General features: G+C 36.7%; 1 protein-coding gene across 1 annotated transcript in view; it reads left to right on the top strand.

Moving 5' to 3' along the window:
- The window catches only part of LOC113936885 (ankyrin repeat domain-containing protein 26), a 65,854-nt gene extending 53,422 nt beyond the window's left edge, over nt 1-12,432 (top strand). The window contains 6 exon segments of the mRNA XM_035729321.1: nt 720-872; nt 4,881-4,951; nt 5,288-5,381; nt 8,984-9,274; nt 10,132-10,346; nt 11,766-12,432. Of these exon segments, the coding sequence (XP_035585214.1) occupies nt 720-872; nt 4,881-4,951; nt 5,288-5,381; nt 8,984-9,274; nt 10,132-10,346; nt 11,766-12,045 (1,104 nt within the window). The 3' untranslated portion in view covers nt 12,046-12,432.
- The last annotated feature ends 2,838 nt before the right edge of the window (nt 12,433-15,270 follow it).

Below are 15,270 nucleotides of genomic sequence, written 5' to 3' on the forward strand. Positions count from 1 at the left end.
ATGACCTTTTAACTCTTTGCAGGCACTTTTCATTAAATTATAATTTGGGACAACTGTGGTGAGCTTTAGCAAAACTGTTTGATTTAATCTTCCCACTGCTATTTATAATTTTTCAAGGCAATTTTACAAATAATTTGCTTCTTTCAAAGCTCAATTACTATCATTTGGGCATAAGTTTGTCCAATACAAAGAGAATTGTATCTGTAATATATTAATTTGGCATTGGATCTCCATTTTCAGATTAATGGGGGGCGGCAGGATTCTTATGTAGCAGGAATGGAGGTCAGGGAGGGAGGTGAAAGCCAGGTTATCTAGGGCCTCGAAGCCCATTAGAATGACTTCACTTTTGTTCTGAGATAGTAATCTCTTGGAAGGATTTGAGCAGAGGATGGAATATGTGAGGAACTTTGACATTAATTTAAGCCTCTAATAAAAAAGAGGGAAAACATTTCATAATGTTGAATTTACCACTGCTAGGCTCACCTATATACCCATTTCTTTTTGAGACTTCAGTAGGCTGGGAAGCTTTGCAGATTCATCAACAAGGAATGGATAGTGGGGCTGAATTAATTATCTAAGTAACCTAATACTGACCAGGCAGGAGGATCACACCTGTATGTGGTGATATTTTTCAAAGTACATATGTTCAAGTTATGTATTATTAACATAACTTAATAGTAAGATAATTTATAAAATCAGTAACAGAAACGTCTTATTAGGTAGCCGTGAGACACCTTCAGCTAGAACTGGCTGATGCCCTAAAAAAACAGTCTATGTCAGAGGCTTCACTGGAGGTTACATCACGTTGCCATATTAATTTAGAAGATGAGACACAGGATTTGAGGAAGAAATTAGGTCAAATCAGACATCAGGTATGTTTTGAATGTAGCATGTGTCAACAGTTAATCTGTAGCAGGTTAATATAAAGTGTTTTAGGATGCTAATTTCCATGGACCCCTTTCTTTTGTATTTTCATTATAATTTAGTGCAATTTTAGTATCTTCACAATGCACTTATTTCTTAAACTTTGACTTTCATTCTTCTATTTGTGTTATACATTTTTTTTCTTACAGTATTTACCCTTAGGAAAGTTGAGACTTGTGCATCTCTCACAGAAATTGAGGGACTTGTTTTTTCCTACTAAACAATTTTTTTAAAGATTTATGTATTATTTGAGAGAGAGCGAGAGCACGTGCGCATGCACACGCGTGAGTGCGGGGAGAGGCAGAGGGAGAGGGAGAGAATCTCGAGCAGACTCCTTGCCCAGCACAGAGCCCCACGCCAGCTCAATTCCATGATCCTGAGCTGAAATCATGAGTTGGATGCTTAAGCAACTGAGCCACTCAGTTGCAATGTTTTTTGATGGTATCTCTGTTACCATGATGAGTGAGCCATATAAAATCAGAAGATAATGTTTAATGGAATGTTTCAGAAAATTGTCTTATTTCTCATGTTCACTTTTATGAATGGATATAGAATCTGTACTGATTTTAGGATAACTTGTACAGAAAAGTCATTTTACAAACCAGTTGAACTTAGGCATTTCCTTCATTTTCTTTTCCTTTTAGATATATTGTAAATGCATAGAAATATTCAGATCATATGTAGTATATACACCCAAAAGATAGAATTAAGAAATTAAGAATTAAGAAAATTATCTAGGTCCTGCCATTGGATTTTTTTTTTTTTTTTAAGATTTTATTTATCTGAAAGAGACACAGCGAGAGAGGGAACACAAGCAGGGGGAGTGGGAGAGGGAGAAGCAGGCTTCCCGCCGAGCAGGGAGCCTGATGTGGGGCTGGATCCCAGGACCCTGCCCCCATGACCTGAGCCGAAGGCAACCTCTTAATGACCGAGCCACCCCGGCGGCCCCAGTGGAATTTTTAAAAACTTTATTGAGATATAATGCACATACCATACAATTCGCCCATTTAACATGTATAGTTCAATGTTTCTGATGGTATTCATAGAGTTGTGCAACTATCACTGCCATCAAGTAGAACATTTTCATCACCCTGAAAAGAAACCCTTCGTCCTTGAGCCCCCAGCCTCAGGCAACCACCAGTCTACTTCCCGCCTCTATGGAGTTGCCTATTCTGAATATTTCATCTACAGGGAGTCACACGGTGTGTGGTCCTTTGTGACTAGCTTCTTTCGCTTCCTCTTTTCAGGGTTCATCTGTGTTACAGCGTCTATCAGTGCTTCATTGTTTTTTTATTGTCAAACAGTACTCCATTGTGGGCCAAAACCCTTGTTCGTTCATCATTTCATGCACCTTTGGGTTGTTTCCCACTTTATGGCCATTAATCCTGCTCTGAACGTTCATTTAATTATTATCTGGGCATCTGTTTTGATTTCCCTGCCGTCAGATTTTATCCTCGGAGTGGATTGGGTTGATTTCACCCTCTCTCAGCCTTTTCCTCGTGGTGTCCTTTCTGTCCTTTTAATTTCCCTTCCTCTTGCCTAGTCCTACACTGTTCAGACCTGGCTCCTAGTCTCTCATTCTCCATGAAGCTCTCTCTGACTATTCTAATTCCCATGGCCTTTACTGTCTTCACACTCGTCTCATCTAGTCTTTGCAGAACGGTTTAGTCCTTTATTTTACGTTGGTTTTATTTTTTTCATGAGAGAGAATTTTGTCTTTCTACGTCCACGTTTATCTAAGGGGGAAGGTATGGGATATGCATGGTACCTATCCTTGTATAAATTGAGAATATTTTAACTTAACAGTTTTTAGGATAAAATTAAGTACTTTATAGCATGTCAGTAATTTCTGATTGAAAACACTGACATAACAAAGCTTTTATTCTAAATGTATTTGAAGCAATTAAATGTAAAATTGAGAGCATTTAATCTGACAGAGGAGAGGTGTTCAATCAAATGCTTGTTTTTTCCCCCTCACTGTGGAAAAACAGTCTGAATTTGCCTTTCTTCATTTTGCAGCCAGTACTGAGATTACTTTACCAACTATAAAGCTCGAGGACAGCTTTTCTTTTTTCTTTTTTCTTTTTGTTTTTACCTCTTTTTTAAAGTTTGTTTGTGAATTTATTTATTTATGTAATTACTACACCCATTGTGGGGCTTGAACTCATGACCCCAAGGTCAAGAGTCGCATGTTCTTCCCACTGAGCCAGCCAGGCGCCCCTGGGGACAGTTTTTTCTGATATGCCATACCACGTAGCCTTAATGTATTCATCAGAGTACTTGCTAAAGTGGTGTAACACAAACAGTTGCTAAGATAATGTAAACATGAAATGATTTGGGAATGTTGATTTAGCAAGAGTCCATTATTTCCATGTCAGTGGCTTTACCTTGCCTCTGATGGTCCTGTAAATATTTATTACTCAGTCTAGGAGGTACTGTTTGCACTGTAGTTCATGAGATTGTCCACTGAGTAGTATAGAGAGGAAGTAAGTTAAAATTATAAGTGGAAAAAGTACTGTTAGCTAGTGGAATTGGTAAAAGTTTTTTGAAGTACTGAGGATGTATTCTTATTCTGGGCCTCATGCTCCCCATTTGCTGCCCCTTTCAGTGGTAGGAAGAACAATTTCAATTTAACTTGTATAAGAGACCACTTTCATTGGCCTGCCATCTGCCTAAAATATCAAATATTTTTAGGACATAACATACAGCAACTATAATAATGCTAATTGCAGACAAAATTTGGTGTGTGCCACTTACCTTCTTTTTTTTTTTTTAAAGATTTTATTTATTTATTTGAGAGAGAATGAGAGATAGAGAGCACGAGAGGGAAGAGGGTCAGAGGGAGAAGCAGACTCCCCGCTGAGCAGGGAGCCCAATGTGGGACTCGATCCCGGGACTCCAGATCATGACCTGAGCCGAAGGCAGTCGCTTAACCAACTGAGCCACCCAGGTGCCCTGCCACATACCCTTCTAAATAGTTCATGTACAGGGGCGCCTGGGTGGCTCAGTTGTTAAGTGTCTTCCTTCAGCTCAGGTCATGATCCCAGGGTCCCAGGATCCAGTAAGTCCTGCATCGGGCTCTCTGCTCCGCGGGAAGCCTGCTTCTCCCTCTCCCACTCTCCCTGCTAGTGTTCCCTCTCTCGCTGTCTCTCTCTCTCTCTCTGTCAAATAAATAGAATCTTTAAAAAATAAAAATAAAAAAAAGTGAGGTCATGTATATTTCCTAAATTAATCTTCCCCACATCCCAGTGTGGTAGATACTTTTATTATCTTCATTTTACAGAGAAGAAACTGAGACACAGAAATTTTAAGTAATTTGTTTCAGGTCACACAGCTAATACCCAGTGAGCTGGGATTCAGACCCCAGGCATTATGGTTCCTACAAAGATAATGCCTCTCATACTATTCCATGAAATATCTAGTTGTCACTGAAAGCAACATGTTAACTTTTATAATCCCTGGAATAGCCATGGTCATTCACATATGTGAATATTTAAAATTATAATTGATGTGCTTGGAATACAAAAATGGAAATGTTTACCATAAGGTAATTTCCTATCTTTCCCCCTTTGACCAATATATAAATTTGTAGGTTTAGCTGATAAAATATAATTTAAAAACATTAAAAATGTTTTAGTAACTGGAGAAATCAGCAAACTTATTTGTAAGGGGATTGTAAATATTTTAAGATTTTATTTATTTGAGAGAGAGAAGGGACAGTGGGGAAGGGCAGAGGAAGAGAGAGAGAGAGAGAGAGAAACAGATTCCCTGTAAATATTTTAGGCTTCGTAGGCCATAGGTCTCTGTTGCAGCAGTTCACCTCTGCTGTAGCCATAAATCAGTATGGAGAGGAGAGTGTAGCTGTACCCAATAAAATTTTATTTACAAAGACAGCTGATGATGGTTTTATACTAGATTCCCAGTAGTTAAAATTATTTATTTTTTTTCTTTCTTAGTTGCAAGAAGCACAAGATCGACATGCAGAGGCTGTAAGATGTATTGAAACGTTGAAAGATCACATGCAAAAGTACAACTTAAAGCAGCACAGAAAATAACTTGAGTATTTCTAAAGCAGATAAGCAGTGTAGTATGAGAAAGATATCAGTTACGATAATAAGTACATCATTGTGAAGCTGGATAAAAGTTTCAGCTTTGCGCTATTTTGAAATCCATAAATTTTGCATATTATCTTTAAATTTTGCACATTAACTACAAAACACAACCAGAAAAATGGCACAATTGCCAAATCTTCTACTTTTTAAATTTTTAAGAATTTATGTAAGACCTTCAGATGTTTGTTTAGAAATTATACGGTACTTTTAAAATTTGTGAGTGAGAGTAATTTTAAAAATATTCATTTTAGGCTTGAGGTTGAAAATGACAAGTTAAAAGTTACAGTCATAAAACAAGCGGGCAAAATTGAACAACTTCAGGAAAACCTGTTACGTACAAGTTCGGTAAGTCAGTCTCTTAATTTCTGTCCTACTGAAAAGGACTTTTTATTTCTCTATAGTAGTATATAAGGCTGTTTTGTATAATATGAAAATTCTCACTGATAAAAATGTTTATTATATTCATATTGCTCCTTGCTACTGGTAGTATCATTCCTCTTCATAGATGAAGTTGACTGAATTCATAAAGTAATACTTTTTATAGTAAGACTGTAATAAAAAAGATTGTGGTAGTCTAAGATAAGCAATATTTTATACATACCACATTTTATTTATCTGCCAGTGGACAATTGAGTTTTTCCACCTTTTGGCTATTGTTTAGTAATGCTGCTGTGAATATTGGTATATAAACGTCTGAGTCCCTACTAATATTTTTCAGTATGTTTAAAAATTCCCAAACTTTGAGCAATAATTTGATGTTGAATTCTGACTTTCTCTTGTCATCTAAACCCTTCAGTGAGATTTGAGAATGGATTACTTTAATGATAGTTTGTTGTGATTTATAATTATAAATTTGTAATTTGTTGTCTTCATCAAGAATGACTACTAGGTCATTATGCAAACATTTTTCTCAAAGGAATATATTTTTCTCTTTGTTGGATTTTGAAAAGGAAAAGAGATGCCAGTGAAAAAGTGGAAACGACTGATCAGTCAGGGCCTTACATAGTAACATAGTGCTCCTAGCATTCACTGCAAGTTCAGGAACTAATTTTTTTTCTCATTCATTTGAGTTAATCAGCCTCTCAGAGATTTAACAATCCAATCTCAGAAAAAATTAATGTGCAATCCAGGATTCCAACTTATTGATATGTAGTGAAAACTATATAACTATTTACCAAGCAGCACCGGATTATCATGCCATTTAGACCCTCCTTCATAGGAGAGGCTACCAATGATTTAAGATGAGAAGACTGCATTGTGAGTCCTAAGTTGGAACAATGAGGTAGATGCACCTACCACTAGTTTCTTTTAGTCACAAAAGCTGCATACTTGCAAATTTCATTATACAGCTCTACCTATCAGGGGAACGAGCACATTCTGTTGACTGGTCCTTTTGGTGGCCAAAGAAACATCGAAAATTATTTTTTTTCTAGATATCATATAAATTAGTCACATTGTATTACTGTACTTTTCATTGAGCAAGTAACATGACAATATGTGAATGAGAATGCCAGGAGTTGTGCCCCTACGGTGTCATATAGAAATCTATTAAGGAAGGTATCAAATCTTGTAAAGCTTGTAAGAATATCCGTAGATATTCTGTAGATGCCAATGGAAATGAATTAGGGTTATGACATAAAATTATTAGCCACTTTAAGGTCTACCCTGTGAAACAAAAACTTAGCTTTCAACCAACTCAGTCCATAGTCCTCACATCTCTAGAAGGATTTTATCTCATGAATCCCTAAGGCAGAGACTACCTGGGTTAAGATATTGGATGGACATAGTTTTGAGGTGAAGAATCTGGATTGGGAAGAAGAGATAGCTCTAGGCTGACTTAAGCTTCCAAACAATATCGTCAAGTATGTGTCTGAAAAGAACTTCAGAAGAAGACTTCCATAAGATCAAATCTCTATGGAATAGGAAATTATTCAAAAGAAAACAAAGGCAAACCATTGATAGTCTGACCCTTGTGAGAGACATTTGCATCAGAAGAGAAAAGCAAGACAGAGTATGGTGGTCAGCATCCTAAGGGGAAGGGTGCCCCCTGCGATTATAAAATAACAGTACACTCAAAGTAATACCAAAAAGAGTCAACAGAAAAGGTACAAGATTAGCTGTCTAGGGGTACCTGGGTGGCTCAGTCAGTTAAGCGCCTGCTTTCGGCTCAGACCATGATCTCAGGGTCCTGAGATGGAGCCCTGCTCAGCTGGGAGTCCGCTTCTCCCTCTCCCTCTGCTCCTTCCCCTATTCAACACTCTCTACTTCAAAGAAAAAAATTTTAAAAACTTAAAAAAATTTAGCTGTCTATAAAGGTAATCCACATCAGGTAATGGTTTTTGAGTGTGTGGTTGAGAATATTGTCTGTGACGAACTAGAAGGAAGATCGGAAAGTAGAGATGACCTCAGTAAAGGGGCCAAGGCTGGAAATGTAGATTAGAGAATCTGGTTTTGAAGCCTTGAGACTGAACCAACTGTGAGAGGATTTGATACGAGGAATAGCAAGGGTCAGGGACTAACAGCGGCTGCTGTCATTTAGAAATAAAATGGGATTAGAAGAGCAGAGGGAGGGTATGGTCATTGTTTTCAGCTGTTGCTGAGAAGTACAGCAGGATAAAGACTTTAAAAAAAAGATCCTTGATGACCCTCAAAATTTTTTAGTGGAATTCCAGGATTGAAACTCAGATTTTAGTGTAAAAGAAGACAATAAGTGTTGGAAAGATGAATCTGTGGATGAGATGACACATTAAAGAATGTTCAAGTCCCGTGAAAGGGGAGGAGCAGGATGATAGAAAAAGCTGCCAGAGTTAAGCAAAAGTTTTTATGTAATATCGAGAAGACTTAAACTTTGTTTAAAGAGAAAGGTGGTTAATAGAAAAGAAGAAATTGAAACCTTGCAGAGATGCTTGAAATGCTTGCAGAGAATGAGGGTATCTCATTCTAAAGTCAGACGATCACCAAAACTGTAATGGGGCCTGCATAGGAATTTTTCGGAGATGATCTTAAAAAGGTATGATCTCACAAAACCCAGGGTATCTTAAGCTATGGATGAAAATGTTTCTAGGGCATCTTTAGAAACTAAAATGTAAATATAACCACTTTTTAAAAATTTTCATTAACCCTTAGTATTAATATGGGTAAGAACCTCTGTATTTAACAAGTAAATTTTGGCCATTTAAATTCTAGAAAAAATAATGATGAAAAGGTAAAATCAGTTGAAGCTGTTTTTAGGAAAGGTCCTTATATTTGAAATTTGTATTTATTGGCATCAGGCTTATAAAACTGCATTATATAAAACTTAAAATTATAAATTTTAAACTACATTATATAAATTTAAAATTATAAATTTATAAAATTTATAAAATGTAGTTTATGAGCCTTTCTAAACACGTTATTCCTCATGAATTCATGGAAATAATATTTTATGATAGAAGAATGAGTATCTAGATTTTTAAATATAATTTTCTTTAAAAATTTTTTTCAAAGTCTGATGATGAACAGGGACAGTGTTAAGATGAGGGAAGGGTTAAGAGACGTTCTACTATGAGATGACTTACAGTTATTTTATGGAGGAAAGATCTGAAACAATCCTAGAAAAATAAAAGTATAAATGTGTGGCCAAGAGAACAATAGCAGAGATCTGTTTTAGTAACTACTAGTGGTTTTAATTTTGTTCTTGATTTTCTGAGTTATTTGAGGTTCCACATTCCAAGACTCTACTTCGAGTATAGATAACATTTTGTTGAAAATGAATTTATTTTAAAATTTGGGCACCTGGCTGGCTCTGTCAGTAGAGCGTGTGGCTCTTGATCTTGGGGGTTGTGAGTTCAAGCCCCGTGTTGGGTGTAGAGACCTAAAAATAAAATCTTTAAAAAAAAAATTTGGTCATAGTTTTGCATTAGACTATTTTCACTCTACTTCCAAACGGTATTATTTTATTCACGCAGGTTGATGATCTTACAGCAAAACTGGAAACTGCATCTTTAAAATATCTGTACCTGGATGCAAAAAACCAGCTTCTTACCCAGGAGTTATCATCTATGAAGGAAATGCAGAAGAAATATGAAAAACTAGGGAAGAATAAAAAGAAGTTGAAACAACAGGTAGTACACCTCAGAAGTCATTTAGAACTCAGTATGGTAGAATACAGTAAAATAGAACAATATAAATGGGAGCTTGAAGAAAGAATAAGATTGGACATAACAGAAAAATTAAAAGAAGCCAGTCTGTTTTTACAGGTTAATTTACTGATCTGTAGTATGCTTTAATCATTTCACTGCAAGTTACATTTTGGTTATATGCATTGTATAATTTTCCTCTACTTCCTTGATAGCCATTTGGTAAATTTGAAGGAACATTTGTTCCTTCTCTTTAAAAATTTCACTTTTCATCATTATTCTCACTAAATTGATTTTTCAGAATGATTCGCAGTAGAGAATCATTTTATTTTTTAAGACCAGTTGGTATAAAACAAGACTATTGACAGGAAAAGAAAAAATGGTCTTTTAAAAATTTTAACCATGGGGTGCCTGGGTGGCTCAGTTGGTTGAGCAGCTCAGGCTCGTGAAATCAAGCCCAGCATGGAGCCTGCTGGGAAAAAAAAGATGGTACCATACTTGGATTATTTTTTTTTAAAGATATTTATTTATTTATTTATTTATCTGGAAAGCACGGGTGAGAGGATGCACAGAGGGAGAGAGAGAATCCCAGGCAGACTCCATGCTGAGTACGACACAGGGCTTTATCTCAGGACCCTGAGATCACGATTGAGCAGAAACCCAGAGTCCGGCGCTCAACCGACTAAGCCAGCCAGGCACCCCCTGTTTTTGGATTATTCTTAAGTTGTATTGTTCACTTTTTAAAGTTTTTAAAGGATTCTCTTATTCTCTGAATTATCAGATTGCATGAGTTCTAATATAAGAATGATTGAACTTTATCATTCAGATTTAATTCAGTTGACATTGATGCGAAATATTTTACACTTCAGCTTTTTTTTCACATTTACAATTGCTCTCTGAATCATTGACTCAAAACTAAAGGAAAGAAATATACTGTATTTACCCAGTTTTAAAACTATGCTTTTAATTTGCTTTAGACACAAGTAGCATCTCAAGAAAGGTTAGGACAGTTAAGAGAAACTAATAATGCTTCAATAAGAAGTCAAATGGAACTCCGAATTAAAGAATTCGAATTTGAACTATCCAGAATGAAAAGTTCTCGAGATTTTTATAAAACAGAATTGGAAAAATACAAGCAACTCTACGTAGAAGAATTAAAAGTTCAAACGTCATTGACAAATGAACTGAGCAAGTAAGTTAAAACAGAATCATAGAAAATAGATTTAGCTTGTTAATTTGCCTCTAAAGCATAATTTTTATGGAGCCAAGTTCATGAGATGAGTAAGATAGTTTAATTTTGGAAAACGATGTTTGTAAAAGAACTTACCTTTGAAATGTTAGTCCAAGACAGTTTGCCTCTCTCCTCCTTTTTTCGGTTTTACATGATTTTATTTTTTTCCTGTTAATATTTTCAGTTAATCTGATCTCCTAGTCTTTAAGCTAATTGTTAGAAGCTTTATAATTTAGACAGCATGTTATTATAAAATTGTTTGTCAGAATTGCCCTGAATAGCAATGAGTTTCTTAATATTAATGAGTTTATTTTTGGAAGAGTACATCTTTAACCCAAACTGCACATCCTGGCAGCTTGGTAAATTTACTTTTTTGATTGTGATTTTTGTTATTATTACCAAATAGAGGGTGCTTTGAAACAAACTGTTCTTTATATTGTTTTTCTACCTTACATAAAGGTATACATGTGAAATACAACAAGATTCACCTAGGGGTGAAAGGCAGCATAATTCCCAAAGTGGCTAAAAATAGCACCATGGTGGACATGAGGAGGGGCTGGGTGAAAGATAGAAAGGGTAGATTCCACCTCCAGTACCCTGGTAACTGTGTTATAACCTAATTGCCTCCGGAGCTGTTTTCTGTCTTTCTGATCACAACTCTGCCATCTAGCAGTTGTTGGTCTAAATTATTCCTCAGTGTCAAATGCTCAATTTCTCTGAGATAATGAGTGAAATGTACAAGAGTGGTGAAAGCCAATACTTGAAAATGTCTTTGAGGGATGGTTTATTTTTATTTTCATTTCAAAGATTTTATGTATTTATTTGACAGAGAGCAAGCGAGTGAGCTCAAGCAGGGGGAGCGGCAGGAAGAGGTTGAGGGAAAAGCAGGGGCTCGATTCCAGGACTCTGGGGTCATGACCTGAGCGGAAGGCAGATGGTTCACTGACCGAGCACCCAGCCCCCCGGGATGGTTTTATATTTTTGTATCTCTAAACTGGTTTACTAAATATAAGTATATGTAATGGCATGCTGCTTTACTAAATATAAGTATGTGTCATGGCATCCTCAAGAACCTTGTAAGTACAGCCATTCCAGAAGGCAGCATGTATTACCTGTTAAGCATTGTGCATCACTAATAGCCATTTCTCTCCCTCCTTAATTTGAATTACTTGTTAGTTAGGAATCTCTAGAAATATATGTACTTCTTTAGAACAATTTTAAACCTATCATTATATATTGTAGGTCTGCTCTGTCACATTTTCAGTGTTAAAACACCGTTTAATGGCACATTCTGTTTACTATTATGGAAACTTTCAAAAAATGCAAGTCATTTAGGAATGATGTGGGGAGAAATGAAATACTAAGCGCTGTGTTTTGTAGTCTTAACAGGACTAATGAGAAGCTGGCAGAGCGCAGTACCAGACTTCTGGTGGAGAAACAGCAAAAACAGTCTTTGATTAATACTATTACTATGAGGCCTGTCCTAGACTTGCCTTCTGTTAGAAATATTAATAATAGTTCACTGCTCAATAGAAATGTTGCTCCAAGAGAAAACCTAGTGATTCTTACCCCACGCTCACGGCCTACAAATAATGGCATTGAGACTTTCTTGACCAAGGTTAGTTATGTTATCTTTTTTTCTTGGGTTTCAGATTTCTGATAGAATTTTTGTTTTTAATTTGGTGAAATTCTAAGACTACTTTCAGGGATCATTTCTATAGTTTGTTAATTTGGTGAAATTCTAAGACTGTACTTTCAGGGATCATTTCTATAGTTTGTTAATTTGGTGAAATTCTGAGTTGTTTAACTGACTAATGCACACTAAGTGAAAGTCATAATTATATGTGCTAATAAAGAAATGAGACAGAAATTTTATGATATTTTTTTAGTTCCTGGAGCTCTTACTTTCAAGAGATACCTATTATTAGCTTTATTTAATAAATATAACTAAACTGACATATTTTATTATTTTTTTAAAGATTTATTTATTTAATTTTATTTTTTGAAGATTTTATTTATTTATTTGACAGAGAGAGACACAGCGAGAGAGGGAACACAAACAGGGGCAGTGGGAGAGGGAGAAGCAGGCTTCCCTCCAAGCAGGGAGTCCAATGCGGGGCTCGCTCCCAGGACCCTGGTGTCATGACCTGAGCCAAAGGCAGATGCTCAACGACTGAGCCACCCAGGCGCCCCTAAAGATTTTATCATTTTAGAGATTTTATTTATTTATTTGAGAGCAAGAGAGAGAGCATGAGAGGGAGGAGGGTCAGAGGGAGAAGGGGACTCCCTGCCAAACAGGGAGTCCGATGCGGGACTCGATCCTGGGACTCCAGGATCATGACTTGAGCTGAAGGCAGTGGCTTAACTGACTGAGCCACCCAGGCGCCCCAGATTTTATTATTTTAGAGAGAGAGAGTGCACAAGAGGGAGAGAGAGCATGAGACTTTCAAGCAGACTCCCCACTGAGCGTGAACCCTATGTAGGGCCCAGTCTCATGACCTATTTTCTTACATGAGAGTACATTCTTAATTGCTTTCTTACTTATAGCATTTTTTTTTTTACTTATAACACTTCTGTTTCACGTTTTACAAAATGTCTCGTTGAGCAGTTGTAGAGCATTTTCTAAGTAGCTAAATCAAGCAAATATTTGATTTTTTTTTTTCAGAGAGGGGGAGTGAAAGCAGGGGGTGAGGAGCAGAGGGTAAGCAGGCTCCATGCTCAGTGCGGAGCCCCATGTAGAGCTCAGTCTCACAGCCCTGAGATCGTGACCTGAGCCAAAATCAAGATCAGACACTTAACTGACTGAGCCACCCAGACGCCCCACAATTTGAATTTTTAAAAAAAAGTTCACGTATATCTACCTTGCCATCACTTGAATGATTGATGACTAATATGGGAATGATAGGGAGTCTTTAAATAGCAGCTAGTTTCCATTGTGTATCATTGTTATTAAAATATCCATTTCAATGAATGCACATAGGTTTATGGTTTTGATGGTATATTCATGGTCTTATTAACGTAGACAAAAGGAGCATAGGCTCAGGGTAAATGAGGCCTCAGTCTTGTTCTTTCATTCGGCATCGTTATTGTCTTGCTCTCTTCCCTTCTAATTTGAGGACTTTCTTTAGTGTTATGCTTGGATGCCTTTTGATTTTTGGTTTGTGATCACCATGAAGTTCATATGTAACATCCTATGTATATAGCAGTTTATTTTAAGTTGATGGTTACTTAAGTTCAAACACATTTTAAAAACACTACATTTTTACACCCCACCTTGTTTTATTTATTTGATGGCTTAGTTTACATCTTTTTATTTTGTGTATCCCTTAACTAATTACTGTAGATATAATTGATATTACTACTTTTGTCTTAACCTTCGAACTGGCTTTATAAATGTGATTGATCTATTACCTTTACTCTATGTTTGCTTTTACCAATAAAACTTTCTTTCATAATTTTTTTACTTCTAGTTATGGCCTTTCCTTTTTTTTTTTTTTAAGATTTTATTTATTTATTTGAGAGAGACAGCCAGAGAGAGAGCACAAGCAGGGTAAGTGGGAGAGGGAGAAGCAGGCTTCCTCCTGATCAGGGAGCCCGATGTGGGGCTCGATCCCAGGACCCTGGGATCATGACCTGAGCCAAAGGCGGACCCTTAACGACTGAGCCACCCAGGCACCCCTCCTTTTTTTTTTTTTAATTTTAATTTATTTATGAGAGAGAGAGAGCAGAGCAAGCGACAGAGAACACAAGTGGGAGGGGAAGGCCCGAGGGAAAGGGAGAAGAAGCAGGCTCCCTGAACAGGGCGCCTGATGTGGGGCTCGATCCTAGGAGGTCCCTTAGCCTGTCCTCATTTTTAAAATTCTTTTTTTTCCTTTTGGCTTGGGGGATTTCTAGTACCCTGTCTTGCAGATCACGGATCTGTTCTGTAGCTTTTAATCTGCTGTCGATTCCCTCTGGTGTATTTTTCATTTCAGTTATTGTATTTTTTAGCTCTGATGGGTTCTTCTTTATATTTTCTCTTTGTTGAAGTTCTCACTGAATCCATCCATTCTTCTCCCAAGTTTGCTGAGCATCTTTATGTCCATTACTTTGAACTCTTTATCAAGTAGATTACTTATCTCGGTTTCATTTAGTTATTTTTCTGAAGTGTTGTATTGTTCTTTCATTTGGAACATACTCCTCTGTCTCCTCATTTTGTCTGACTTTGTATGTTTGTTTCTGAAATTGTTCTTTTCCAGCTTTTTCCCTCTTTCAAGTATGTTGCTTTGAACAATGAATGTTAGTTATAAAGTCAAGGAAGGAGAAAACATTTCTAAGTGTTTTCTGGTCACTTTTCTTGTTGGAACTGTGGTGGAGTAGGTGGCAGATGACATTGCTCTTCTCTTTCTGAATTGAGAACACAGGAGTCAGGCAGATGGAGATAAGCTTAGTAACTTTATTACTAATACATACAAACAAATAGGAGGATATGGTTTAGGCATGTAGCTACAGCGAGCTTCCCAGTACTTTATCCCAAATTAGGTGCTTCCACACACAGTTGTAATGGAAGGAACAAATGTTTGATGCCCATCCCACAAAGATGAGAGCAGACTTGAATTCATGTTACTGTGGCAGGCACATCTTTTCAAAGAAGAGATTTGGAACCACGTAGGCATTGCTTAGTGCCTTCTCCCAAATTCACCCTTTAGGTAAATCTCCCTTCCTGTCGTGAGGAAGGTAGAGAAAAGTCCTCGCATGGAAATGAAGGTTTACCTATAATTTCTGACTTGACTTAAATTATAATTAAAGTTAATCATGTCTTTTGTACATACCAACTAATGATGAGAGGTTGGTCAGAGCATGCTAGATGGTAAAGAGAAATCTGTTTTGTGTTTTAAATTTTGTT

Source organism: Zalophus californianus, chromosome 9, assembly GCF_009762305.2.
Source record: "Zalophus californianus isolate mZalCal1 chromosome 9, mZalCal1.pri.v2, whole genome shotgun sequence".
NCBI classification, from domain to species: Eukaryota; Metazoa; Chordata; class Mammalia; order Carnivora; family Otariidae; genus Zalophus; species Zalophus californianus.